This window comes from Oryzias latipes, chromosome 16 (assembly GCF_002234675.1).
Source record: "Oryzias latipes chromosome 16, ASM223467v1".
NCBI lineage: Eukaryota > Metazoa > Chordata > Actinopteri > Beloniformes > Adrianichthyidae > Oryzias > Oryzias latipes.
In genome coordinates, this window is record NC_019874.2 from 4,288,984 (window position 1) to 4,316,710 (window position 27,727).

General features: G+C 41.6%; 1 protein-coding gene across 2 annotated transcripts in view; it reads right to left on the reverse strand.

The window, feature by feature from the left end:
* Window positions 1-467: 467 nt before the first annotated feature.
* ibtk (inhibitor of Bruton tyrosine kinase) overlaps window positions 468-27,727 on the reverse strand; it is a 31,078-nt gene continuing 3,818 nt past the window's right edge. Inside the window, exons 5-29 of one of the 2 annotated variants that reach the window (XM_011484859.3) lie at window positions 19,863-19,973; window positions 18,925-19,095; window positions 18,710-18,827; window positions 18,257-18,437; window positions 18,024-18,147; window positions 15,970-16,147; window positions 15,537-15,690; window positions 12,597-12,981; window positions 12,162-12,418; window positions 11,993-12,079; window positions 11,825-11,907; window positions 10,170-10,207; window positions 9,981-10,077; window positions 9,801-9,902; window positions 8,796-8,913; window positions 8,199-8,259; window positions 7,100-7,227; window positions 6,703-6,815; window positions 6,481-6,626; window positions 6,222-6,325; window positions 4,517-4,615; window positions 4,212-4,340; window positions 3,901-4,101; window positions 1,495-1,627; window positions 468-1,247 (exon numbers count right to left, since the gene is read on the reverse strand). In XM_011484859.3, coding sequence (XP_011483161.1) covers window positions 1,122-1,247; window positions 1,495-1,627; window positions 3,901-4,101; window positions 4,212-4,340; window positions 4,517-4,615; window positions 6,222-6,325; window positions 6,481-6,626; window positions 6,703-6,815; window positions 7,100-7,227; window positions 8,199-8,259; window positions 8,796-8,913; window positions 9,801-9,902; window positions 9,981-10,077; window positions 10,170-10,207; window positions 11,825-11,907; window positions 11,993-12,079; window positions 12,162-12,418; window positions 12,597-12,981; window positions 15,537-15,690; window positions 15,970-16,147; window positions 18,024-18,147; window positions 18,257-18,437; window positions 18,710-18,827; window positions 18,925-19,095; window positions 19,863-19,973 — 3,444 coding nt within the window. In that variant the 3' untranslated portion in view covers window positions 468-1,121. Of the gene's footprint in view, window positions 1,248-1,494; window positions 1,628-3,900; window positions 4,102-4,211; window positions 4,344-4,516; window positions 4,616-6,221; window positions 6,326-6,480; window positions 6,627-6,702; window positions 6,816-7,099; window positions 7,228-8,198; window positions 8,260-8,795; window positions 8,914-9,800; window positions 9,903-9,980; window positions 10,078-10,169; window positions 10,208-11,824; window positions 11,908-11,992; window positions 12,080-12,161; window positions 12,419-12,596; window positions 12,982-15,536; window positions 15,691-15,969; window positions 16,148-18,023; window positions 18,148-18,256; window positions 18,438-18,709; window positions 18,828-18,924; window positions 19,096-19,862; window positions 19,974-27,727 lie in introns of both variants that reach the window. The other variant, XM_020709868.2, reaches the window with a different exon arrangement.

Here is a 27,727-nt window from a genome sequence, read left to right on the forward strand (position 1 = left end):
AATTCCGGGGACAAACAAGATGAGCAGTCCTTTTCATGAATCCGACAGCGGCCACTAGGTCACATTGATGTGATGTCAAAACCATGACTTTTCTCTGATGAATGCGTCGTCTCTGCACTCAGTAATAGACCCTAATCGCTCATTAACATTTTCCACATTAGCCGTCTATCCAAGACTTCCGATGTAATGCTCTACATGTAATTACAGCCAATAAAATCCCTTAATCACCTCACTCTCTGTTCAGATCAGGGTCATCGTGCTTAACCGCTCTTGAGACTTCATAATGTTCTCGGTTCATGCAGGGAAGAGGATCCGTGAGGTGACGGGGAAATTTGATTTGATTTTAATTCGATCGTGAGAGAGGAAGAGCACAAAGACGAGAAAACGTTCTGGTGCAATGACAGTAAAACCCAAACATTCAGTTGTTGGTGAGATTGAACTTTAAATAGATGAAGGTGCAGACGACATGAGAGGGGTGAGATATTTTATTAGTTTGTGCCATTTTCTCCTCACAGCTGGACGTCTGAACACAAAAGAGTTTGAGAAAATTCAGCTCCAGACATCCTCATCCATCCTGAACTTCAAACTATTCTTCACAACTTTGCAGGATTTCACTTTTCCAACAGACATGCCTTTAAGACGGATGAACATTGAAGCCTTTAATCAGCTTTCTGCTATTCACTTGAGGCAATACGTTCATGAATGAGATCAATGTAAAGCTCTGACGCTCTGCCACAGTCAATGTTTGGCACTTTCATCAAAAAATATTGACAGCATCCACACAGAAACGGTCCTAATCGTTTAGTTCAGAACTAGATTTGACGTTTTAGATCTTTGGGATCACAACATCAATCCGTCTCTATTTTAGGAACATTAGTTGCATTTTTAAAGGGGAAAAAAAAACACTGAAAAAATTGAACTAATCCAAATTAAAGAGGAGCTCTAAACTTCTCCCTCTGAGACTGAAGCTCTTTTTCTCTCTTAAACTTAGCAAACAAATAAATGAAGGCGACACTGCAGAGAAGCAAAGCTTGAAGCTGGATGTGGTAAACAGTTAAAATTGACAGCCAGAGGCGAGGCTCTCAGTCTGATGGCATGTTACGCCGCCACATGACTCATCCTCAGTGTTTGTGCCAGGTGGGGGCCGCCATGGGCCCTGCGGAGGACCGCTCCACCACGATCAGCTCGTCTGGGTTGTCATGCGCCTGATAGTGAAGCAGGAGGTCCTGAATGGCTCTCTCTTCAATCTGCAAAAATGAAAATAAAAGTCAGCAAATACGGAGTTTTGTCGGTGTGTGACAGACAAAGAGTCCGACACTGACAGCTCTGTGGTTAAGCGCCGTTTCACATAATGGCAGCCAGGCATCCGCGAGGGAAAGGTGTTTGTGCCAGACGTCTGGAAAACTTCTAACCAGCACTTTCAAAAATGTGATGTTGCCTTTTCTCCAGCTGAATGCTGGGTACTAAAGCTGTGTGTGCGCCAGCGTGCGTTACCTGGATGAGCGCCAGCGGCTTCTCTCTACTGCGGATCAGCGCCGCTTCCTGCTGCTTCTCCTCCTCTACGATGGAAGCAAAGGTCACCGGGGAGGAGAGGGGGGGGCTGCCGGCTGCCCCCAGCACCCAGGGCCTGAAGGAGGTGAAACACACACGACGGGTGACGTGACTGATCCGTGGCAAAGCAGGGAGGACCAAGCAGGAGAACCAAGGCTCAACAATACACTGACAAATGCAGAGGAGGTTTCATAACTGAAGCTGGAATGTTGCTTTAAGATTTAAAGAGATTTGAATCAAAACTACATTAACACATTTACATCACCATCTCATGACAACCAGAGAAACTTACTTTGTCCAGTCACAAAATTTGAAATTCACCAAAAACTACAAGTCCCAGAGCCCCATGCCTTTACATTTGGTATCACTAAAAAGCCCCAAATGCCCCCCGTTTGCACCGAAAGGAGTGAATTCCGTAGTATGCAGGGGACTGGGAGACATTCAGGTTAGAAAGCGTTTTTGTCCACAGAGGACTCGTTTGCATTGATGGAGGATATGAAGCAGGATTTGATATGATCCTGTTTCCTTAAACTAAATAATCCCAAGAAGTGTTATGAAAAGTGACTGTAAATGTCTCATTCTGGGATTAACGTTCATAAATGTGTGAAAACTCAAGTCCAGCGGTTAGACAGTGCCGTTTTCCTGAAGTCAACTTTTAAAAATGACCCGGACTTTGCCAACATCCGTGACCAACAAGCCTGCAGAGGTTACGGAGACACTGACCCACATGGTCAGGTTTGTGGTCAAACTAGGAATATTTGCACATGCGGCAGATAACAAACCCTGCTGTCCCTCAATTGAGAAAACACATCTTCCTTTAATGTTTGATGAGGAAAGGAAAGTCCCGGTAAACTAGAACCTTAGAATAACTGGATTTGTCTGAACTGAAAGCATCTGGACGCCTAACATTCAGCCAAACCAAAGATTGTGGAGTGAAGCAGATCATCAGAACTTGTATGAGAACGTACCGGTCTGCCTCATCTCTGTGTCTGCTCGCCCAAACACAAGGAAAACCTGCTCTCTGCTCTGATCCTTTGTGACAGAGGACTGGCCTTATCAATTCTGATTAACATCACTGGCTTCACTCCAGGGCCCAGCTGTTCACGGAGGTTACAGCATAAAGCATGGATGCACAGAAGACACTGGATAAAAGAGCTGTGCTCTCCTCAAAGACATGAAATGTGTCAGAAGGAGCCGTGCTACCACCATGTCCTGCATAAGAGCAGCAAAGCCCGGCGTACTGTGTGTTGAGTGTGTGCAGCTGTCAGAGAATGCTGTGAAGGTCAGGCTGCCCTGGTCTCTGCGCTCAGGTCAACCCAGCTGGGTCTTTCAGGGCAGTTCGGAGTACCATGGACCTCTGCGCTTCCCGCCCCATAGTTCTATTCAGAGAGTCACCACATCACACGGTAACGGTGCCTTTTATAGAGAAAGACTCACAAATAAGCAGATTCTCATCATATCTGAGGCCGTGTTCGAATTCCCACCCTAACTCCTAACTACTGAAAAACTATGAAGTGCCCGGATTTAAAAGTAATTCAGACACAACGCTCACTACCTTTTTTTCTTTAAACGGTGGATATGACGTCATTGATTTCACAAAGTTAAAATCTAATTAATATGAGCATTTGGCAACAATTATTTAAGAGTCCACTGTCTGCTGAAGATAAAGATGTTAATGGTTTATTAAAAAATGACATTTAAATACATTATTTTGGTAAAAATTGTTCAGACTCAATGCATTATGGTCTGTATTCGCCGATCTAGTGAGCATCGATCCACACTGGTTTTTCGCAGAGACTTCTGGGAAATTTCTAGGGCCCTCGATTTTAGAATTGGAGATTGGGACGGCACTACAAAATGGCAAACGCTCTATATAGTGCACTATGTAGTGAGTAGAGAAGGAATTTGGACACAACCTGAATGAGTTTGCATTTCCTCCACAGCAGAAATAGACTTCATGTTGAAAAAGGCACAAATGTCTTGATGCAGAACATTTGCTCATCTGTACCGCTACAAATGGAGGATTATGTTAGAAATCCCCAGACACCAAAAGGGAATAGAAAGGTGCTTCAGGGACTGTCGCAGCTGATGACAGTTCAGTTGGATGACGCAACAGCGCCTCCAAGTGGATTTCAGAGGAACTTAAGCGAGAAAAGTCTCATTCCAGCTTCAGAACAAATCACTGGGAGCAGCTTAAAAGGAAGGATTTTACGATGATTAAGTTTTTCATTTCAAACAGTAAGAAACAAAATCGTCTGTAACTGTGGTTTATGTATCTGATTCCATTCTGTTCTGTAGGAGAAATGAAACTCGTATTCAGCCAGCAGGGCTCTGTGGGGAATGTCTCACCCTGTGGGTCTCTCTGGCTCGTTGTTTTCAGCACATTTGAACGTGACTCTCTTGCTGGCTGGAGTTGCACTGACTGGGGATCCCAGGGCGCTCTGGGCCCTTTGTGATCTCATTTCTTCAGCTCTGACTGAATTGCTCTCTTCCTCCTCCAGCAGAGCGCGAAATGAGCAAGAGGAGGGAGGAGACTGGACGGCTCTGGCCCTGTGAAAGAGTAAAGGCGCATGTTTGTGCTCCTCATAGAAACAGAGTGATGCTTAAGGAATGAAGCCTTTGTGAAGAACAAGTCTGGTGGGATCCTGACACCCACTCACCAGGCTTTCCCACTGCTTTTGGGTGGAGTGGCTGTGGGGGCGGCAGACTCCCCACCAGCCTCCTTGCTGACCATGGCCAACATCTTCCTCTGTTTCTGAGACAGCTTAGAGGAAACTGGAGAGGGCTTGCTGCAGGCAGAAAAACAGGTTGGTCTCCATCACACACATTCACTTCATCTTTGACAACAGATTCAAAAGGCATTAAGACTGACGACCTACATTGTTTTTAAAGGAACAGTAAACACGTCCTTCTGACCAGAACCAGTGTGACATTCAGCACATCAGGACTTTGCTTTATGTCTTACCTTCCAGAGTTTTTAGGAATCGCACAGCGAGTCGGCAGAGAGTTGGCCTCCATATGCATGATGGTCCTCAGGTCCAGGACTGGAGGACTGTTGGCAGAACTGTGGACCACAAAAACATCTGCTCTAAGTTCTACAGTTCATACCAGGAGAAACCTCCTACATCTTAGAACACGTGTCAGACTCATGGCCCGGGGGCCAAATGTGGCCCTCCATTTTATTTTATGTGGCTCACGAGAGCATAAAAGCTTAAAATAAAATGTTTCTTTAGTTGATTACATGTTATCTATGTGTAGCTGCAGTTGTAATTGTTCAATGTTTGCAGGTCTTATGTGTGTTTGCAGGGGAATTGTTGTCATCAAACCATCAGTTGGATGAAAGGCTGTGTGAAGCCTTTTTTTGTAAAATGTAACACTATATTACATGTTCTTTCTAGCTCAGTTTTATATTCATTAATCTTCTTCCGTTTATTCCCTTCCGGGGTCCATCCCGGCCCCTTGTGGGCGTAGGCAGGGGGCACCCTGCACAGGTCACCAGTCTGTCGCAGGGTAGAGTGTCCACACACACACACTCCGCAGGAAGCCGGAGTCCCTGGAGAAAACCCACGCATGCACACGGTACCCCAGCTGTTTCAGGTCCCCCAGCTGGGACTTGAACCAGCGTTTTCTTGAGGCAAGTGCTAACCACTGCGCCACTGCAGTTTTATGTTGTTTTTCTTTATTCACTTGGACAGGTTGATCCTTCATTAATGGAGTTACGTAGGTTTTAATAAGCAGACAAAATGTAAAAGGTTTTCTGCTAGAATAACAAGCAAACATATGTTTTCTATGCAAAAGTCAGTCACTTTAAAAAGTTATAATAAATAAATAAATGAGTTCTAACATTAAGGAGTAGTTACATTTATTTTTCATTACATTTTCTTACATGTATAAGTTATATCTGACCCTCTGAGGACAGCCACTATGCTGATGTGGCCCTCAGTGAAAATCAGTTTGACACCCCTGATCTAGAATAAAAGTGTTAGAAAGTGTAAGGTGAAGGCAATGCTGTGCCACATCAGATACCCACTCCAATCATTTTTTACATGCTTTTCTGCTAGCTTACAGCCTTTTACACACCCAACTTAACATAAGCGGTGCAACAAAAATGGAGAGCAGTTTTTGAGCTGTCAGTCGGTCTTGAGTCAGATTCCAGCTCCAGCTAGTGTTGCTTCCTTCCACTTCCTTTCAACCAATCTTTAATTTAATGTCTGATTATCCCAAGTTGATACGTCTTTGTATGAATTTATAACTGCTGATTATATTGTTTTGTGCGTTGTTCTTGCTTTGATTGCTTAAAATAAACCATTTAAGATTTGTTTTTAAATCCAAAAAAAGGCCAGACGAGGAAAACAAAGACTTGCATGGATCTATTTGTCTGCAAGTGGGTGCATCAGAATAGAGCGGAGCAAGGAGCTTGTGGTCCTCCCATCCTATTTTTTTACTTATACGATCACTTTTTCAAACTGCCTTTTTTTGTCTGCTTATGATTAGTAACTATTTGAGTAAAGAAATACTAAGAAATGCAAATTATAGGCTTAATTTTTGCTATACATGTCCTCCATTATAAGAAAAATACCACAAGAACATGTTAAAAACATTCATCTGAGACAAAAGTTACTAGTAAACCTGAGACAGTGTCACGGTGTGATCGACTTTCAAGTTTTTACCTGAAAAAACCCTTGATGCTGATTTGTTGACAGGAGTTAGGGGGGGTCTGAAAACTGTTGGTGGAAGTTGGTGTTGTGGGCGTCTGGGAGAGAGCCCCCTCCTCCTGCAACATACAGTCTTGAAAGTCTTAGTTGTGACAGGAAAGCACTGAGTTGATTTAACAATGCAACTAGTTAAATAATTACTACTAATTTTAAGGTGATATCCTACAACTGTTGTAGATGTGAGCAGAGAAAATAAATCAAAGGTGAAAATGACCTCCGTCCGGATATCAAAGACAGGTGACTGCATGTCTCTGGGACTGCCTGCTCCCATGCAGCTGCCGTCCGAGTCTGACGTCAGGAGCTCCTGCAGGGACTCTGTCGAGTTGGCCTTGGCCGACTTCACCAAGAGTGGAGACACAACTGCCTCAAAGGGACAGCACGACCGTCAAGTTGTGAGCTTTTATTTACCTACTAGCTTCCCTGTGTGGGACTTTACCCGCAGCAGGAGGGCTGTGGATGATATCAGAAAGGGTGTAACCTCCTGAACTGTCAGAGCGCCGCCTTGGTTTCTTTTTGGCTTTTATTTTGGCCTTTTTTAACACGATTTCCCTGAAAACGAGGAGACAAAACATACATTGGTACCGATTTCCCTTTGCAGGTTTTATCACAACACATTTATCAACAGTCTGATGCATCTGCTTTGTTTCCTGAAACCAGCCACTACAACAGCATCCCCCTAAAATAGAGATTCTGCAGTTCATTCATTAGTGCTTTGTGTTTTCCAGGTTGTAAGCAGAGACGTCTCCAGTATTTTACTCTGCTGTTTAAGTGGAGAATCTTCCACATCCATAAAGAAATAAATCCTTTTCAGCTTTGTAGAAAATAGGTCGTACCTGCATGACAGATCCAATTCTGTCTCCGGCTTGGTACCGAAGGCAGAGTCCAAATCCTCCTCCTCATACAGGCTGAGGTCTGGAGCATCAGGATAGGGAGTGATGACTCGCTTCTGCATCGCTGGGATCTAGAACCAGAACCACAACTCTGGGAAACTGAATCCACAGCACTTGAAAGTTTTGAAAGCATCTGGGTGGGAGTTTCATCCTCTACACCGGTGTTTCTCCACCTTTTTTTGAGCCAAGGCACACTTTTTCCCTGACAAAAATCCTGCGGCACACCAGCAACAAAAAAGGTGAATAATCAATAGTCACTATTGATGTCCGGTCTCTGCATGACCTCGCGTGCATTTTTTGTAATAATTAAAGCACAAAAAGATCTGAAGTTGCAGCTGTTTTTCCTAAAGGTTCCAATGGTTTCCAATAACGACTTAACTAAATTTGTCAAAATTTAGTTAGTTACGTTTAAATTTTGGGATGACTCAATTGTTTCAGTTTAGTTTAAATGTGTCCGTTGAACACTTCACTTTATTTTTTTTCTTATATTTAAACTTAAATTCAGGTTTTTCAAAGGTGAATAAAGTCTGAAAGTGAATTTGTTCTTCAAGACAGACGATATTAGAAAGCAGTTCTTTCTTTTATAAAGATGACTTGGGCCAAAAACACTGGAATCTCTGATTTTAACTCCTTTGTTTTCAACCACAAACCTTGAAGGAGAACTGGACTATTTTCCTGCTTTCATCAAGATTTGCAGACTGTTAGAACAGATGCTGGCTTTCACAGCAGCGCAGTAAGAGATGCTGTCACGTGAACCCAATGCATCATGGGAGTTGCAGTGAAATGCAGCTGATGCTGAACTGACTCACATCTCTGAGCCTTGTTATTTTATTCACTCCTTAAGCGCTCTGACACCGGATCCCACGGGAAGCTACTAGGGGTGCGTGGCTGATCCGTACGGATCACCAGCCCCGGTTCTGCACAGGTGTGTGCCGCGGATTCCCCCCTCCCTCCGCAAGCTTCATTAAAAATCAATTGTCTGTTGACATCAAACGCGGGTCGCGTATTCCGATTATGTCATTATTATTCAGATATGACTCACCAGCCTCCTGTAGGCTGCAGAAAGCTCCACTAGGACCTCGTCACTGAGAACATCCAGAGCTCTAAATGATAAAGAAAAGAAAAAATAGAGAAGAATCCAGATTTTAAACATATTCGATTTTGAAAGAGTTTAGGTGATTTGGGGCTTTTCGTTAAGGAACATTGCTGTTCCCATTTTATCATTAAGAAGAGAGAATCAAGTTTGTTTATCAACTAGTTATGCATTTACAGTCTTATAGATAATAAAGTTTCTCTTTCTATTATTGCTAAATAAAGTTTTTCAGTTCAGTAAATTTTGCTTAAAAGCCGATAACAGAAGTAAAAGAAAAAGCAAAGTGCAGCTAAACTCTGCCTCCTGCAGCTTTGCATCTCACACCAAACTTCTCCTGCTTCCAGTCTCACAGTCGTTCAGAAAACCTGAAGCTCCTTTCTGAGCTGCTTTGTTTATAACTTAAGATGGAAGTGGTCTAAAGTGGGAAGCAGCTAAAGTAAAATGCTTCCTGCGCTGGACTCTGCCGATTCATTCCCATCAGACTCCATTCACACACGCTGCAGCTGGGCTGGCCTTCCTGTCGATGAAATGCCGTCTGGTTCTCACTTTGACTCCAGCAGAGCAGCCATGTTGAGAGCGATGAACTGGAGACAGGATAGTTTGAGCTGCTCTGCGTTGTACATGGTGGCAAACTCCAGCAGCTCTGCAGCATTCTTTAAGGTCACTGGAAAAAGAAATAAAAAAACATAGACACATGTCAAAGGGAATCAGGGATTCTCTCTTTACTTTCACACAGATTGGTTTTACAAACGATGCTCATGTCACCCGTGAGAGATTTAGTAAGAAGATTAAATCTGTTTGCATTTAAAGTCCCACTCCAATCGTATTTTGAGCTATTTTTTAAAGTGTTCCCAGTTGTATTTTAATTAGGATTCTGTTATTTTTAGGCACAATCAAAATACCTGTCACTTTTTAAGACAAAGTTTCTGCAGAGCGGCAGCAGTCCATTAGAAAATCGCCACTGAATTGTGGACAAGACTGTTGGCTCAGGAACCTCCGCTGATTTCACAGCATGCCTTTGTTAACACAATGTCCTGCTAGCTTACAGCCCCTAACAACCCCAAGCTAACATTAACAGTGGAAAAAAAATGGCGAGCAATATAGGAGCTATCCAGCCAGACAGTTTTCATCCAGACTCAAGGTCAGATGGGGAAAATAAAGATGTACATGGAACTATTTGTCTGCAAGTAGATGCATCAGAATAGGAGCCTCTGGCCCGTCCGTTTCAGTTTCTACGTCACAACTGGGAGATTTTTCAAGCAACTTATTTTTCATCTGCAACGATTCAAATAAAGAAATACTCAGAAAAGCAAGTTTGATCTTAAATCCTTTAAATATGTCCTCCATCATGAGAAAAAAAGAAAAAATATGGAAAAAACCCACCAAAAACACGATTTTCATTGGTGTGGTTCTTTAAAAGCTTGTGAATATATTCAGTCTGCTGCTTTTCATCTTCAAATCCATTCAGTTTCTCCACTAAAAGGACATATTCCATTCACACCAAGAGCAAAGCGGTATCAGTCGGAGGAGGAAAAGATGAATACAACATACAGTTCTCTGTGATGACAACCTCACACATCTCCTTCAGCCTCGTGATGAGCAGCTGGTCAGCAACCACCAGCACGTTGCACACAAACTCCACATTCTGACACTCTGTTGGGGAAGGCGGGAAAAACTCTTAACTATCCCAAATGACAAATGATCACCTGGAATTTCAAAATGGGACTTTACCTTTAATGGTGGAGGACTCGTCAGTGTAAATGTACTCGAGAATGACCTGCAAAATCTCAGAGGTGGTCGGCATTTCCAGTGCTGAGCAGGAAGTTGCCTGAAAGGTGACAGAGGTGCAACCGAGTATGAAGCAGAAAATGCCGACAATGGCAACAGGCTTGGAATGCAGCGGTAAAAACATGAGCCTACCTCGATCCATGAGCTCCCAAGCATACTGCTGAAGTATTCTGCAGAAAACACAAGCTCGTTCCGTCACGGTTTCAAAAGATTCAAATGGTTTCAAAAATGTAACAAATACACTACAGACCAAACATTTGGACACACCTTCTCATTCTCATTATTTTCATGACTATGAAAATTGTAGATTCACAATGAAGGCATCAAAACTGTGAATTAACACATGTGGAATTATATATATAACAAAAAAGTGTAAAACAACTGAAAATATTTCATATTGTAGGTTCTTCAAAGTAGCTTTTGCTTTGATTACTGCTTTGCACACTCTTGGCATTCTCCTGATGAGCTTCAAGTGGTAGTCAACTGAAATTTGTATCATGGCAAGAAAAAAGCAGCTAAGTACAGAAAAACGAGTGACCATCATTACTTTAAGAAATGAAGGTCAGTCAGTCCGAAAATTGGAAAAGCTTTGAAAGTGTGTCCAAGGGCAGTCACAAAAACCATCAAGCGCTACAAAGAAACTGGCTCACATGCGGACCGCCCCAGGAAAGGAAGACCAAGAGTCACCTCTGCTGCAGAGGATAAGTTCATCCGAGTCACCAGCCTCAGAAATGGCAGGTTAACAGCAGCTCAGATTAGAGAGCAGGTCAATGGCACACAGAGTTCTAGCAGCAGACACATCTCTACAACAACTGTTACAAGGAGACTGTGTGAATCAGGCCTGCATGGTAGAATATCTGCTAGGAAACCACTGCTAAAGAAAGGCAACAAGCAGAAGAGACTTGTTTGGGCTAAAGAACACAAGGAATGGACATGAGACCAGTGGAAATCTGTGCTTTGGTCTGATGAGTCCAAATTAGAGATTTTTAGTTCCAACCACCGTGTCTTTGTGTGATGCAGAAAAGGTGAACGGATGGACTCTACATGCCTGGTTCCCACCGTGAAGCATGGAGGAGGAGGTGTGATGGTGTGGGGGTGCTTTGCTGGTGACACTGTTGGGGATTTATTCCAAATTGAAGGCGTACTGAACCAGCATGGCTACCACACCATTTTGCTGGACCATCATTTATTTTTCAACAGGACAATGACCCCAAACAGACCTCCAGGCTGTGTAAGAGCTATTTGACCAAGAAGGAGAGTGATGGGGGGCTGCGCCAGATGACCTGGCCTCCACAGTCACCGGACCTGAACCCAATGGAGATGGTTTGGGGTGAGCTGGACCGCAGAGTGAAGGCAAAAGGGCCAACAAGTGCTAAGCATCTCTGGGAACTCCTTTAAGACTGGTGGAGACCATTTCAGGTGACTTGAAGAGAATGCCAAGAGTGTGCAAAGCAGTAATCAAAGCAAATGGTGGCTACTATGAAGAACCTACAATATGACATAATTTCAGTTGTTTCATACTTTATGTATATAATTCCACATGTGTTAATTCATAGTTTTGATGCCTTTAGTGTGAATCTACAATGAAAACAAAGAAAACTCTTTGAATGAGAAGATTTGTCTAAACTTTTGGTCTGTACTGTATGCCAGAAAATACAAATAAAAATCTACTCATTTGGTCAAAAATATATACGGTAATATTTTAGTGATGTAACTATGTTAGAAGAAAACTGAAATAATTGTCACATTTATGATATGAATAAAAAAGGCTTTCTTATGGATTCTACCAAGTCGTGCACAGAGAACAGATTTGTGACATGGAAACTCCTTCCCATCTTCAGATTTCAGAGTGACATCACACAGATAAGAGCTGCAAACAGAGACACACAAAATTATGTCAACAGATGTCTTAAGATAAAAACGAACCAAAAACCACTAATAATTCATCAACACACCCTTTTTTCTGGTAGAATTTAGGTTTACTGCCGCTCTTCTTCTGCACAACAGAAATCCTTCCATTTTCATACCTGACGCCATCCAGTCTGCAGGAACCGAAAAAGATGTTAGAAAGGAACCATCAGTTCTTTCTGCAGCATGCTAGGAGCAGAAAAGACAGCCTCTTACCGTGCTGACAGGCTCCCCAGGCCCAGCTTTTTAGCAACAGCCTGTAAGCTTTTGACAGGGTTAGCCCCGCCCTCATTGGCTCCAGTCTTGTCCCCTTTGCCTCCTTTGGCCTTTTTGCCCACCTTGAGGCCCTTGTTCTTGGCCTTGTTGTTGTCCTCTTTGGTGGATGGGGAAAGGGAACGATAGACTTCAAGAGCCGAACGATCTCTCAGACCCAAAACCTGCAGACTGCTGATAAGCCTCCCCTGCTCTGAATCCTAGCCAAGCACACACAGTCGCAATCAATGATGAGTCAGAGGTGACAGGTCTTCCAGGGTAATGCAAGCTCAGTCACACATGGTTATCACAGCATTTAGTCCCTCTGAATTTCATTTCGTATGTGTTTACAAGTAGAATATTAAAGACGTTTGATATTTTATGTGAAAAATAAGCAACCTGGTTTTGTGCAGTCGGGACTCCTGAGGCTCTGGGCCGAGCCCCGTGCACCAGCAGCTCACAGGAGTCTGTGTACATGAAGCGCAGCGCGTATTCCAGCATGTCTGCGGGGATTTTTTCCAAAATGAGCAAATCACAGCCCACTGCATCTTCGCTCCTTCTGACTTCTTTATCGAGCTCCTCTTCATTTCCGCGGTGATCAGTCATAAACAGCTTCCTGAAGAAGTCTGATCTCATGGACAGGATGTACTTGTGAGCCGAGAAGGTGCGATTGCCAGCTTGCAGAGTCACGTCGTGGATGTTGTCAGTTTCATCTGCCTCCTCCAGAAGGCTCTGGAAGTGTTGGGAGAAGGTGGATGGAGAGATGCTGGGAACCTCGAAAAGGCTGGAAGTTAGGAAAAACAAAGATAAAACATTTATTAGATCGATTTCAGGTTAAACAAAGAAAAATTCCCAATCACATGCAATTAACAATGTAAGCTATAAGCAGACTGCTTGCAGACAAAAAAGTTGTATTTAGATGCTAAAAGCGTTTGCACAAAAACAACACTAAAAACAAAAACAGTTTAGGCTCATCAGGCATGAGGATAACTTTTTTTATCCTGAACTGCTTTGGATTTGGATCATTTACAGATTTTTTAGAATCTCTGTATACTGTATTCCCTCGCTATAATGCGGGTTATTTTTCACAGCCTCACGGTGTAGCAGATTTTTGTTAATGCAGTTTGACCACTTTATTTTTATTTTATTTTTTTCCAGCCACATCCTGTTCCACATCCTGATTGGCTGTAGACCAGGGGTCGGCAACCTTTTTTACTCAAAGAGCCATTTGGGACCGCCCCTAATAAAAAAGAAAGCACCTGGAGCCAAAACCCGTTTTGACATCATTATATATATTATGCATGTATATATTATTCAAAGGTGCCCATTATGTCGATCGCGATCGACCGGTTGATCTTCAATGATATAAGTGTAGATCGCGGGCCAGAAAAGATTTTAAAAAAAAAAGTACTTCTTTAAAATCCACCAAAGTCCTCACTGAGAAGTAAGGGACTTGATTGACATGTAGATTGGCCAATCGGACATCGTCTGAAGCATACGTCGCTGCAAATGCACATTATGTTTTTTAAAAGATGATGCTGCGGCCGCATGTGGGAGGAGTTACTGGTTCTGGTCTGATCGCTGCATGGAGCGATGTGTTTATCAATGCATGGTAGACACTGAGAACGTGGAGAGATCAGGTTTATTATTTTGAAGAGTTCTACTTGGCAATAATGTTTCCATGTTTAAGTTCATAAAATCATCCGAGAAAGTCTCTGCTTCAACTCCTGCAGGGAAAGCTGCGTCTGAATCTGACGCCCGTGTTTGCATCTCTCTGACAGAGTTTGAAGCCAAAGCCCCTCCTCCGCCTCTCTACCTGCTTTTCCTCTCTACCTGTTCACCTGTTCATATCCTCTGCAGCTGAGAGTTGTTTCCCCCGCGCTCCTCAGTGTGTCCCACAGAGAGCGCAAAATACAGTCATCATAGGTTGACGCGATAGTCGGGGCGCTCCAGCGCCGCACAAGGATGAAAGAGCCGGACGCAGGTTATAGCGGGGATAGAGCGGGTTGAGCAAATGAATGGAAGAAGGCGGTCCGCTGAAGAAATATTCAATATTGTACACATTTTATTATTAGTCTGAACTATCTTTTATCTAGAAAAATCTTTTATTTTGCTAAATCAGTCCAGTATGAAAAAAAACATCAACAAAAGCTGTTTTGGGCGGTTTTTGGCTGGGTCTGGCGGTTTTCAGAGGACTTTTGGGCTGGAAAACTGTGACTCTAGCTGGCAACGCTGGCGCGAACTCTCAGTCTGTCATCAGTCTCTGCCCCGCAGCACGTCAAGTTCCCGGCAAAAGATCGGAGTGTTTATTGAAGCCGCCTCGCGTGTGTCCTCCTGCTATCAGCTCTGCAGGTCTCGCCCGATAAATACGAGCTCATTATGAAGCTGTTTTTTAGGTGGCACTCGCTTCGTGCGGAGCCAGCAGCGCCTTTGAAATGGCATGAAAAATGAACAAACTAAAATAAAATTTAATTAATATAAAATACTCATTATTCTCCAAAGTCACAGGGAGCCACAACAGAAGGATGAAAGAGTCACATGTGGCTCCGGAGCCATGGGTTGCCGACCCCTGGTCTAAACCATTGTCAATCAATCTCCCCTGTACTTTGTCTCTTGTAAAGTACAGAGTGGGTGCAGCTCAATAAATATACATGAATCTTTGTTTGATCTTTGGTTTTATTCCCTACACTCATCTTCAGGACTTGCTGGAGCCGACCCAGCTACTGTTGGGTGACGGCGGGCCGCACTCTGAGCAGGTTGCCAGTCTGTTGCAGGACCTTCATTCCATAATACTGGACTTTAAAAGTGTGAAGATGTTTATATCTGTCTGAGAAAAGTGTCTTAAAAGTGTATTGAGGGGTATGAAATAGTAAATGGTGTTACCGTCACAATACCATTCACCTATGCACACACACATTCACACACTGATGGCAACTCCAGCAATGACCTCTAACCACCGGGAGCAATGTGAGGTTCAGTGTCTTGCCCAAGGACACTTTGACCCATAAGTGGGCAGGGCGGGAACCGGACCTGCAAACCTCCAAATAGATGTTGGCCGCTACACCTCAGCATCACTTAAAATATCCAACTACTGAAAAAAAAAAAAAAATCGAACTACTTTGCAGATTTCGCCTACTGCAGGTTACTTTTGGAGAATACGTCCCATGACAAACGAGAGACCACTGCAAATGAACAGAGGTGAAAGCTTAAAGCTGAATGTTGGATGGGACAGACACTCCAGATTCATGTGGTTTTTCTACAACAAATTCAAAGTAGTTAATTCAGAAGACACACAGACAAGTGTATAGACTGTTGTATGTTTAATGCTACTACATCTACCTGGTTTTGGGGTCGGCCTGTAGCACTCCAAAGTTTCTGCCTTTTGAATCCATGGTGATGCCGACAGCTCTGTGGACAAAAGGTAGTTTCTCCAGACGGATTCGTTCGTAAGGTGAGCCAGAGTCTGAATGACCACAGACGTCCACAGTGACCTCTAAAACCAACAACAAGGGTTTTTTTAAAAGTCAGAGTTGGTTAAAAGGAAACACTTAAAATACATCAAGATGTCTTTATATTTGCTTGGTTTCCCTGTTGATGAGCTTTAGCCTAAAATAATTTCAATTTGTATTCATTAAAACACCAAAACATGCAAAAACAAACCTATTTGTGTTTTACAAACACAAATAGGTTTTCTGATGCACAAATACCTCAACACAGGTCATAACTCAGGACTTATAGCATCAGTTATGCAAGCAAGTCGGATGTTTCTCACCTTTCTTTTCTCCGTACTTCTTATGTTCTCCAGCCCACATGCCACTGAAGCCTTCTCCATCAGGAGTCACAAACATCATGCCGGTTTTGCTGAGAGCAATATCCGACATGAAAACCTGACGTGGATACGCCCACCTGCACTGTCTCACAGAGCTGCCCGAGGAGCGCCAGCAAAACACCTGAGCGAGACCAGAGGAATTCAGGTTACACAAGTCTTAGTCACCATCGTCTCCTATATTCTAGCAAACGGGCAGGACTGTTTTTGCTCAGTATAGGGGTCTCCTTTATAGCATTAGATAACACATCTGATTTAGTCTGTAGGACAGGAAGATGTTTGATAAAATTATACATATTTATCTATTTTTATGTTTATTTTTATATTAATGTCTTTTATACTAAAAAGTTAAAATATTTATTTTCCCTTTCAATGTTTAGTTGCTGAAGAAAATACTCCAGGTCATTTCTTCTAGTCTCTTTGTAATTTCTTTTAAATTTGAGAAGTTATGATTTGTCGTTTTTCAAGTAAAGTGCAACAAATATCTGCTCAAGTTAAGATGTGCCTGAACCTCAAAGTCTCCCTCCGATGAAAATCATGTTTTTTGAGTTTTTGACATGTACGTGTTGCATTTTTCTAATGCAACAGAACAAATGTAATAAAAAAAATCATTTCATCTTTGCATTTCTGAGTATTTCTCCTTTAAAATATCTGTCATTCAAACTGTCACAAAGACGCTCGGTTTGAATTAATGAGCCGTTGTGATGTCACAACAACCCAGGAGCAACTGTGCATAATACAAGCTCCCTGATCTGCTGCGCCCAGCGTGCACAGAAGTGAGGATGGCAGATTGCTGCATTCCCTGCACGCAGCACTCAGTGCGTCCAAGACTGGATTTTGTTGTTGGCCGCAATTATTCAAAAGGAAACTTAAAGTTAAAGTCCCAAATATGTCCTCTGCATTTGTGTTTTCTCTCTGACCAAGTTTAAACACTTGCTATACTGCATCAACCAGAGAGAGTAAAAATAAAAACAAGAATAGAATCAGGGGACCATTTTTATTATTGCCTCGATGAAAATAGGAAAAATATTATAAAGTTCAGGAGACCAGAGCAGCCTAGCTTCCCATCCTGCAGCGGATCTCCGTCTGGCCGCCACCTCGCCTCCCTGGATTGCCCCACAGCCATCGGCCCTGCCACAGACTGTCCAGGGGTACTGCTGGGCGATTCAGTTCAGATGGTTCAGACGGGTACCAAATTTCACCGCCCCACTGAAATGGCGCTACCACCAGACCTTCACACCGCACCCGTCGCTCAAATCGCGCCGCAGGACCTCAGTTTGCATCTGTACCATAGACTTAGCATTGAAACTTAACATAGACCAATAAATCCATACATGTTTTCATTTTTTTTATCCAAGCTGGCATCTGGCTCAGAACTGTACGGCTGGATCGCTTCAATCTTGTTCACTATTTTTGTTGCACCAATAATGTTGGGTGCGGGGTGTGAGGGGCTGTAAATTATCAGGGGAGCATGTAAACAGATGGGCGATAGGAAGTGGGGGCGGGGTTACTCATGGCAGGAGTCTCACTAACAACTCAGAGGCATTTCTCTACTGAACTGGTGCTGCTCTGCAGAAACTATGCCCTAGAAAAAGGACACAGGTTTTTTATGTTTTGGCTAAAAATAGCATAATTATTATTCAAAGACCTATGGGAACACTTTGAAAATAGATCAAAATATAATCAGAGTTGGACTTTATTAACTGTGTGGTTATTTATTTGACAAATTGTGACTATTTTTATAGGAACATCATTGCTCCGTCTGCAAAAACTTTCCTTAAAAACTTTGTTCAAAACCAACAAATTAATATTTATTTGTGGAAAAACATTTTTGGTCAATTCATTAATTGCCTGGTTAAATGTTCTACCTCTACTCCCATTCAAAACAGGATCCTCCTTATAGAAAATCACTTAAAAATCCTTTCTAAAATTCCTTTAAACGTTTGCTAACCTCAGAGGTACAATGAGAATCGATGACTGCCCTCTGACGGTTCACTCACCCTGCCCGCTTCGTTTAATGCCAAGATGGACACCTTTTCAGCTCCTCCCTCTTTCAAAACCTGTGGCGCTACTCGGTGGTCCAGACTGCCACCACTGACTAGGACCTTTTTGATGTTAATCTGCCTGGGGGGAAAAAAAAAGTCTGATCTAAACCTCTCATTTTGAAGAGAATATTTCAATTAAACTTCAAGGTTAAAACAATGAGGGTGATGACATATTTGATTTAACTAACTTTGAAGCCATTTTCTTGCACTGGTAGTCAGCTAGCAGATAAACATCCCCCCTCTGGGTCACGACCACTGTTGCTCCATCACTTGCTGCGGCCATGGCTATGCCAACTTCCTTGTGGTGGAGGGCGGACACCTGCCTGGGGGTTGTCACACACTTTTCCCCGTTCGGATCAAGCAAGTATCCTAAAAAATGTAGATACACCTGAATATAAATTTTAGACAAGCTACTAAACAGATCTGTGCATATAGAGTGTGTTTTAAACCATGACACACTGTTTAAAAGTGTAAGTCCACATCAATCACCCACTGATAAATGATCAAACAAGAGCTTAATATTAATCCTCTATGAATATTAACACTTTAATGTGCCCTTTTTTTATTAACCTATCAGCAATAGACTGCTTAATCACGTTATTCATCTGAAAGCTGGCCTAGAATTCTGTGCAGAGACTCACCCAGCTGTCCTCCATTAAGGCCCATGGTATACACAGCCTCTCTAGTCCAAAGAACTGTGTGGAACCTTCCTGCTGCAACTCCAGTCACCATCCTACCCTTTAGCATTTTAGCAAACACCTATAGAGATCAGACAAAGTGCGATGGAAAGGGATAACATCTGAATCCTCAATGAAAGGGTTATGTTCGCTCCACAATAGGTTGGTTATATTTCCACCTGTTTAGGAACATGCGCCGAGGCTGGAGGAGGAGTCAAGCCCAGCTGGTGGAAGGTATTGAGACCAAAGGTGTAAACGTAGCCCTCCTCTGTCAACACCACAGTGTGGTCCTTAGCCGCCGCCACCTGGGAGCAGTGGTGGGACATGAGCCCCTCCACCATTCGGGGAACCTGGAAGCAAAAGTAAAAGCACAATAGAACAACAGCCTCTGGATAGTTATCTTTATGGGTTTCTCATTTTTCCATACCTGAGAGCTTAGCAGTAAACTATTGACCACCGCTATTAATCATACAAACCCTCATGAAACCTCATTGTTAATGTAGCGAACAAGCAGCTCTATTAGATTTGCATCATCAAATGGAGTTTATGAGGCTCTGAAGGTTTAAATAAAGTCAAACACAGTAGCATTGAGGCTCTAAATGGTAGACGTTCAAATGGGTTTTAATAACTTTTTTTGATCAATGACCAATCATCACAAAGGTCACATCAGGATCGGACTCAGAATAAATCATGAGCACATTTCCCTGTAGGCCTTTAGTCTGATACCTAAAGGTTCCCAGAAAAACAGTTCAGTTTTAAACCAAAAGCACAAAATCTTTTTCCTTCTTTTTCAGTCCCCTTTCTAAGTTGCACGCAAGCACACAATAAATGATCACTTAACAGAGGGTCGCTAAAATAATGGCACATAGACAGAAACTGTTCATCCCCATATTACCCAGAATCCTTCAAAGCTAACTTTATTATAAGTTGTACTGTGGTAGAAAGGTTAGGGGTGTCTAAAGAATACCACTTCAAAACTGAAGGTCTTCTACACTCCATCTATAATGTCGCAGTCATGAAAAGTTTCAAACCAAAAAGAAATTAAGAATATAAAGCAAAAATTTGCACACACTGAACATTTCAACACATTGGAGTCTTGACAAAGAAGAAATCTTACCAGATAGGTCTGTTCATCTCCATGGCCAAGTCTTCCTCCCTGTCCATGCCCACAGGTGAATACCTGGCCTTTCTGGGACAGGAACACAGAGTGGAACTTACACAGCACCACCTACGGGGAGGAGGGGGGGTCAACACAAAGAGTCAAGAGACAATGCTTTAATTACTTTTTTTTTACCAACAACACATACAGCACAAACATCTGCTAAAAAGATCCCATTCAATGTCTTCATCCAATGTCTGGGAGGGGTATGATGGTGCAGTTTGATGATGTCTCTTAAAGAATCAGTGAATGAGAGGAGCCTTTTGTATTAGGCCTGAACAGTGTTGCTCTAAGCAAACCACTTATCAGCAAGGCTATCAAAGTGGGAAAAAAAACGACAAATGGAATAGATTTTTCTTGGCACCTCAGCAAAATGAATTCTGCTGCAGGTAAAACAGGTCATCCGTGTCCAGATTTCCTCAGTTCCAGGATGAAGAGCACATGTAGAGGAACAAGTGAAGTGATGACCACAGAGGTAGAGCACTGTACAAACATAAAAGCAGCATGTAGGGGCAGGACTATGACCTGACGTTACTGTGTGGTCAGCTTAGGCTCGACATTGATGTCCCAGAAAGAAACTTCTCAGCTGACTACGGGAACATGCTGAATAATAAAGTTATCACATCAATGGATTATTTTTACCCCTGATGGAACAGTCATATTCAGAGACAACAACGCCAGGATTCATAGGACTCAAACTGTAACTGAGAGCTTCAAAGAGCATGACACATCAGCTATATTAACACATGGACCAGACACCACTCACTGAAGACTTTAAACTCAATTGTGGATTCTGGGAACAACCTTATAAGGGGTTTTAAATGTCATCCTGATTATTCCAGAGATACAAATGAAACCTTCTTCAAATCCCAAGATCACAAGAAACTGTAACAAGATGACCAAACGCCAAAAGAGAATTGCATTCTATATCTCTGGACTGTTCACAGCACAGCATCCTGGTACATTTCAAACTTTTCGATAGTTTAACTGGTTCACTCGTAAGGACAAAATCCAGAGCTACAACAGAGTTATCAATCTATTTTCTTACCCTGCTGTCTCTTACGGGAGCACAGGGCTGCCAGAGTTTATCCCGGCTACTGTTGGGCGATGGCGGGATTCAGCTGAAGAGGTCGCTAGTCTGTCCCATGGCCACACAATCACACACACAGGGGCAATTTAGAGATACCAACTAACCTATAAGGCATGTTTTTGGAGGAAACCGGAGTGCCTGGAGAAAACTCACACATACACCCTCTTGCTGTTAGCCAAGAGCACTAACCACCACGCCACTGTGCAGCCCAGCAGAATAATGTGGCCTATTCTACCCACAGCAGTGAGGACTGTAACAAACCCTACATAGGGGAAAGCAAACAACTATTGCAAAGGAGACTATCTAAATCACAGGGCCAGCTCTAGTACCAGGTTCTGTGGCACACCTCCACCTATTTTCATTGAGACAATGATTATAAATCAGGTCCTCTGATTTTATTTTTCCCTTTTGGGAAAATGTTGAACGTTTCCTGCGATGACGTTTCTGACCCTGGTCATAAACGCATCGGAGATCCGGGGTTTGATTTGGGGTTCACTTCCCCGTTTGGACCCTCTGAGCCTCCAGACCGGGTTAATAAAAGAACAAGTCTCTGTTCTTTCAGAGGAAACCATTTTTTATTATTACTTTTCTGGTGAACTGAGCAACACACCCTTAACTTGCGCTCATACACACACACACACACTTTTGCGCTGCGCGTTCTGATAGAAATGGAAAAAACTGCTGCGACGGCCATCATCAAGACGTAGTTTCAGTGCAAGAGCTGAAGAGAGCCTCTCTCTGGGATGATCTCATGAACTCAAACATGGAAACTTTGTTATCATGTAGAACTATTCAAAATAAATAAACATGATCTCTTAACATTCTCCATGTGCATTGTGCATCCATGCATTGTAAGTGAGATAAACACAGAAACCGCTCCATGTGGCTATCAGGCTAAAAACATTAGCTGGTAGCTCCTCCCACATCCGACGTGGTGCGTTCATGGAACTTTAGTTTATAGAAGCCTAGTGGAACTCCAACAGCTACCCAACCTAGCTTAGACCACTACTGTATTTTCACATGAAAATGAGAACCGCCGGACCAACCACAAAATCCCCTGAATTATGCACACTCGCCCAAAGCCATTTTTGTCCGCAAATTAAGAACCAAAACTACCCAATTTCTGGCAACACTGTGGATGTGTTGTGGTGCATACTCTATGGAGAGAAATTAGACTCAGTCGGATTTGTGCGTGCGTAATTCTTGATTTGTGCGTATATTAGGATTTGTGTATGCATTTTCTTGCTTTGTGCGTGCGTAAATTAGTATTTGTGCATAAATTTGGATTTGTGCGTGATTTGTTACTCACATAATACGTTTTGTGTATAAGTTAAAAAAATACAAAATGCAATTAACGTATGCACAATTTGAGATTACAACAGCTTGAAACTACTTACACACACGCATCTTTAAAAAACACGCATGAATCCCTTGTTACACCCACACGAAGCCAAAGTTACGCACGGATCTACCGTGAGACTGTTTTCACGTCTCACAATTTTCCTATCAGCCTTCCCTTCTAAACGTATCCAGACAATGACTCAATCAATACATGAAGACAGTAGATGTTAGTGTTGAACATAGAGGCTACTTACTTCGGGGCGCTGACCACCAAGATGGGCCGCCATTCTTCCCGTGACTCTCTCAGTCTGACTGCCTTTGATTTTTCCGGAAGAAAAAAAACAGTGCCCCCTACTGGTCATTCCTGTTACGCATTTTGTATCAATTCGGTGTCTCGGAGAATAATATACATTTAATATATATATTAGCGTTTAAAAGTGAACGTCCTATTCTCAGATAATAATTTTTATTTTCCTTTAAAGTTTTTTAAGCCCTGCTACACCCACTGCAGGAAATACATTTAGAAGGGAAGGCAGTCTCACGGTAGATCCGTGCGTAACTTTGGCTTTGTGTGTGGAACAAGGGATTCGTGCGTGTTTTTTATGGATGTGTGTGTGTAAGTAGTTTCAAGCTGTTGTAATCTTAATTTGTGCATACGTAAATTGCATTTTGTATTTTTTTCGTTTTATATATTTTTAACTTATACACAAAACGTATTATGTGAGTAACAAATCACGCAAAATCCAAATTTATGCACAAATCCTAATTTACGCACGCACAAAGCAAGAAAATGCATACACAAATCCTAATTTACGCACAAATCAAGAATTACGCACGCACAAATCCGACTGAGTCTAATTTCTCTCCATAATACTCCCCCTAGTGTTGAGGAGTGTGCATTGCTCCGTCACGTTTGGTGAAGCATCTTCGATCGATGTAGTTAAGGTGCTGCTGCTTATGTCTGAGTAAAGGAGTAGCCAATCACAAAAGTGTCTCCGCCTTGTCTGGTTTGATTGACAGACAGACTCATTCTGCTGGAAAAAAGGTCCTCATGAAATTAATAAGTCATTCTGAAAAACAGCAACATGAAATAAAAACAGATACTTTGGAAAATATTCATTCATTTTCTTAACCGTTTTATCCCTTTTGGGGTCACGGGGCTGCCGGAGCCTATCCCGGCCACTTGTGGGCGAAGGCAGGGGGGACATCCTGAACAAGTCGCCAGTTTGTTGCAGGGTAGAATGTCCTCACTCACACACCCATTCACTCCCGCACTCACACCTATGGACAATTTAGAGTTGCCAATTAACCTATGAAGCATGTTTTTGGATGGTGGGAGGAAGCCGGAGACCCCGGAGAGAACCCACGCATGCACGGGGAGAACATGCAAACTCCACACAGAAAGGTCCCCCATTGATGTACTGTTTTTCACGTCCCCGAGCCGGGACTTGAACCGGGGGCCTTCTTGCTGTGAGGCAAGAGCGCTAACCACTGCGCCACCGTGCAATTTGTAATCAGAGTTTCAGAAAAAAGACAGAATTATAGTAAAATTCAACATGATAAATGATAAAAAATGAATATTTTAAAATACTGTTTAAAAATAATGAACATGTTTTTAAAGCAAAATGAAATTAATTGAATAATATAATGGCTAATTTAAAGTCTGTGAGCAAGTTTTTCACAATTTCATGATATTTTTATATATTTATGAGAGATTTATTGGTTGATTTTGAATTTGCATGAGATCATTTATTTAATTATGAACAGTTTAGGACTCCATAAGTGACTCACTCGCTTTTTGCAAAATGTGTTCGACAGAAGTGTCACAAAGAGGGAAAAAAGGTCAAGCTTTAACACCACAACTCTCACAAGCTATTTAAAAATTCACCACCGCCATGCGTGGAAAGAACATGAAGCTGCTGTCTTTGCTAGCGCTCATTCTGGAAAAATAAAATAAAATACTGCGGGGCTTGCATGGAAATAGCGGTCAGCGTCCTGCACTAGCATTGATAGTTTTTTTCTTCTGCTGCAAATGTTCTGGATGAAAACATCAACAGCTGACCTGTTAGAAAGCAGAGATGCTACATGGTGTCAGGAAAAATGTCCCATTGATCCAAACCACAGTTAGAACAGAAAATGAAATGTAATTGTGGTGTTTTTTTTTCTTTTTGTCATTCCGGTTTGTAAAATGCTTGAATGTTTTTGAAAATTTTATTTCTATGAGCAACCATTTATTTTGCACTTCAGTTAAAAACCTCATAGTTATTATTTTGCACTGCAATAAAGCAATAATTTTTGCACTTTAAGATTAAACTATTTCTTTAGCACATTTTTATATCAGGGATTATTTGTATTGAAAAATGTTCTTGTTACATTGGTATTTAAGTTAAAGTCTTAGTATTTGTTCTGACCACTGAAATGCACTTTCTCTGTTCACAGATGTATGACAGACTGAAAAGGCAAATAAAGTGTTTGTATCTGTTGTTCAACAAATTTGCAGGTAAAACTAGCTCTGCAAATTTGTTGAATATAGAAGAGCCCATAGCTGTTACTTTTTACTTACTAATATTTTTTCTCAAGTATTTTAAAAACTATCGGTTGAGTATCTGCTACAAGAGGCAGGAAAATACCGGGTATCGGTTGTAAAAAGTCATTATTGTGCATCACTAGTTCACAAATAAACTTATCCAGGTGTTAGAATGACCAAGTCAAAGTCCAGACCTGAATCCAATTCAGAATCTGTGGAAAGAACTGAAAACTGTTCACAAACGCTCTCCATCCAACCTCACTGAGCTCCAGCTGTTTTGCAAGGAGGAATGGGGGAAGAATTATTTCGCAAGGCACTGTAACCAGTTTGAACTGGTTAAAAACTCACTCCAATGACATCATGTTTCAGACGTTTCTTGTAGCATTTTTCTCAAGATAGAGGCCATATAGAGATTTAAATTGCATTTATATTATTTCCTTAAATTGCAGGGGATCAGGAGCAGACGAAAAAACTGCTGTTTAAAAAAAGCTCATGGAGGGATATTTCTGCCACCACGTTGCACACAAAACTTTAAGTTGCAAATGAAAATGCTTTCAATTTTTTTTTTTGCTTTCAAATTTTTTTTGCTTTCAAATTCTTTATTTTTGCTTTCAAAAACGTTTCTTTCAAACTTTTCTTTTTCTTTCAAAATTTTTTTTTGCTGTCAAAAGATATTTTTGCGTTTGCAAGACAATTGTTTTCGTATGCGTTCAGTGCCTCATCTCGCTTTTATTTTTGATTTTGTTCACATAAGATTCAGTTTAGCGTGAAAAAGCTGCCATCAAACAGGTGCTGATTGGTCCAGATTCCACCCAATCAGGTGTCTCTTTCTCATATTGACGGTACTTGGAGGCAGACATGGACTTTGGACTTTGTGTCGATTCTGTTTGAACGGGATTCTGGACTCATCCGACTCCGACCAGCAGGAATTAAGATTTTATTACCATTAAGATTTATATCTGAACTGTAGTTTTATTTTCATCAATAAATGTTGATATATGAAGAGAAAATAGAATTTATCATGAGTAAACTTTCTTTTGCTTTGGACAAAAGCACACTATGAAAATTAACGTAAAAGTAAAAAATGCTTCTTCTGTTAAATACATTGAGTCTACTTCGGTGAGCCATCATTCCTTTGCTTATTACTGCTGTTAATCTATTCCAAAACATTTGTGCAGCATAAAATAATATGTGCTTTAAATCGTTTATTGTTTTTATTTAACAAAAAGATCTTAAAGAAACTATATCAAACTTTTTATCAATATTTTGCTCCGGGAGATTTACAGATCACACACAAGCCTGTTGATTTAGCATAGTGTCAGCAGATACACTTAACAGTTTCAGGAGATCCTCAGCCATAAATTTAAAAATCTGAATAAATAAAAATTAATCAATGCTAAAAAAGAAAGAAAGGATGAGTTATTATTAAAATGATTAAAATTGAAATCTTTTTCATCCAAAGAGACAAAATTGAGGGTAAAAATAGCTGGAACGGCTTCTGAGCCTCAGTAGCGGACACCATGTTAGATAAATACGGCAATTTGATTGGTTAGAATCTGGACCAATCAGCAGCTGTATGATGGCAGCTTTGTCACGCTAAACGGAAACTTATGGGAGCAAAATCAAAGATAGGAAAAAAGCAAGATAGACACACGCAAAAACATTTGTTTTGACATCGCAAAATTATTTTTGGGAAGCAAAAAAAAAATCTGGAAAAAAAAAGATTTTGAAACCAAAAATAAAAATTTTGAAAGCAAAAAAATAAAGCTGAAAGCAAAAGAGAAATTTGAAAGCAAATATTTAATATTTTCATTTGCAACTTAGAAAGTTTTGTGTGCAACGTGGTGGCATAAATATCCCTTCATAAAAGCTTGTAGTTATGTAGAATCTATAACCGACAGGCCAAAAGCTCCCTGCTCCGCTCCAATCCAGGTACATCCACTTGCAAAATAAATAGACCCTTTACAGTTTTTGTTTTCCTCGTCTGAGCTGGCAACTGGCTAAAAACTGTTCAGCTGGATAGCTCCAAAATTGCTCGCCATTTTTGTTGCACCAATAATGTTAGCTTGGGGTTCTAAGGCGGGAGAGGGTGTAAACAAAGGGATGATGGGAAATAAGCAGAGGCTTACTTTTGCACTAAATGTCCCGCCCACAACTCAGAGGCCAATTTCTGATGAAGTCCTGCCGCTCAGCAGAAATTATGTCCTAGAAAACAACACAGGTTTTTGAGTTTGCCTAAAAATGGCATAATGATAACCAAAAGACCTCTGGGAACGCTTTGAAAATGGATCAAAAGACAATTGGGACTTTAACCCTGACCCCACAGGGCATGCTCTGTGTCTTTCCATTTCCTTCAGCCAAGACTTGACAGTAAAACACTACATCAATAGAAGGCCAGCGCACAAGTGGAAAAGCAAACATCATTACTAATACATCGCTCCCATCAAGCCCTGAATAAAGAGTGAGGATGTTTCCCAAAGTGTCTATTGATGTGGACGTTCATACACATGCATACACGCCAATGCAAGTCATTTAATTAAAAACACGCCATTATAGAATTAATATTTAACCTCAAGCACCTGTTGCACTGAGTTGGGAAGACAAAGAGAACACTCAGGGACATTGGGTCATTGTTTGGTCATGATATCAGATATGCTCTATGAAACTTTGTTGCACATCAACCCCTGGATTCAGCGAAAGGAGCTTTTTAGAGAAAATACATCAGTGTAATGCTGTACATTTAAACATCTTAAAATAAGGTCATATAAAACACAAATTAAGATTATACGCATCCATTATATAAACTTCCTTTTAAAACTATCTCAGCAGCACAAAGGTGTCGACACACTAACAGATCAACAATCC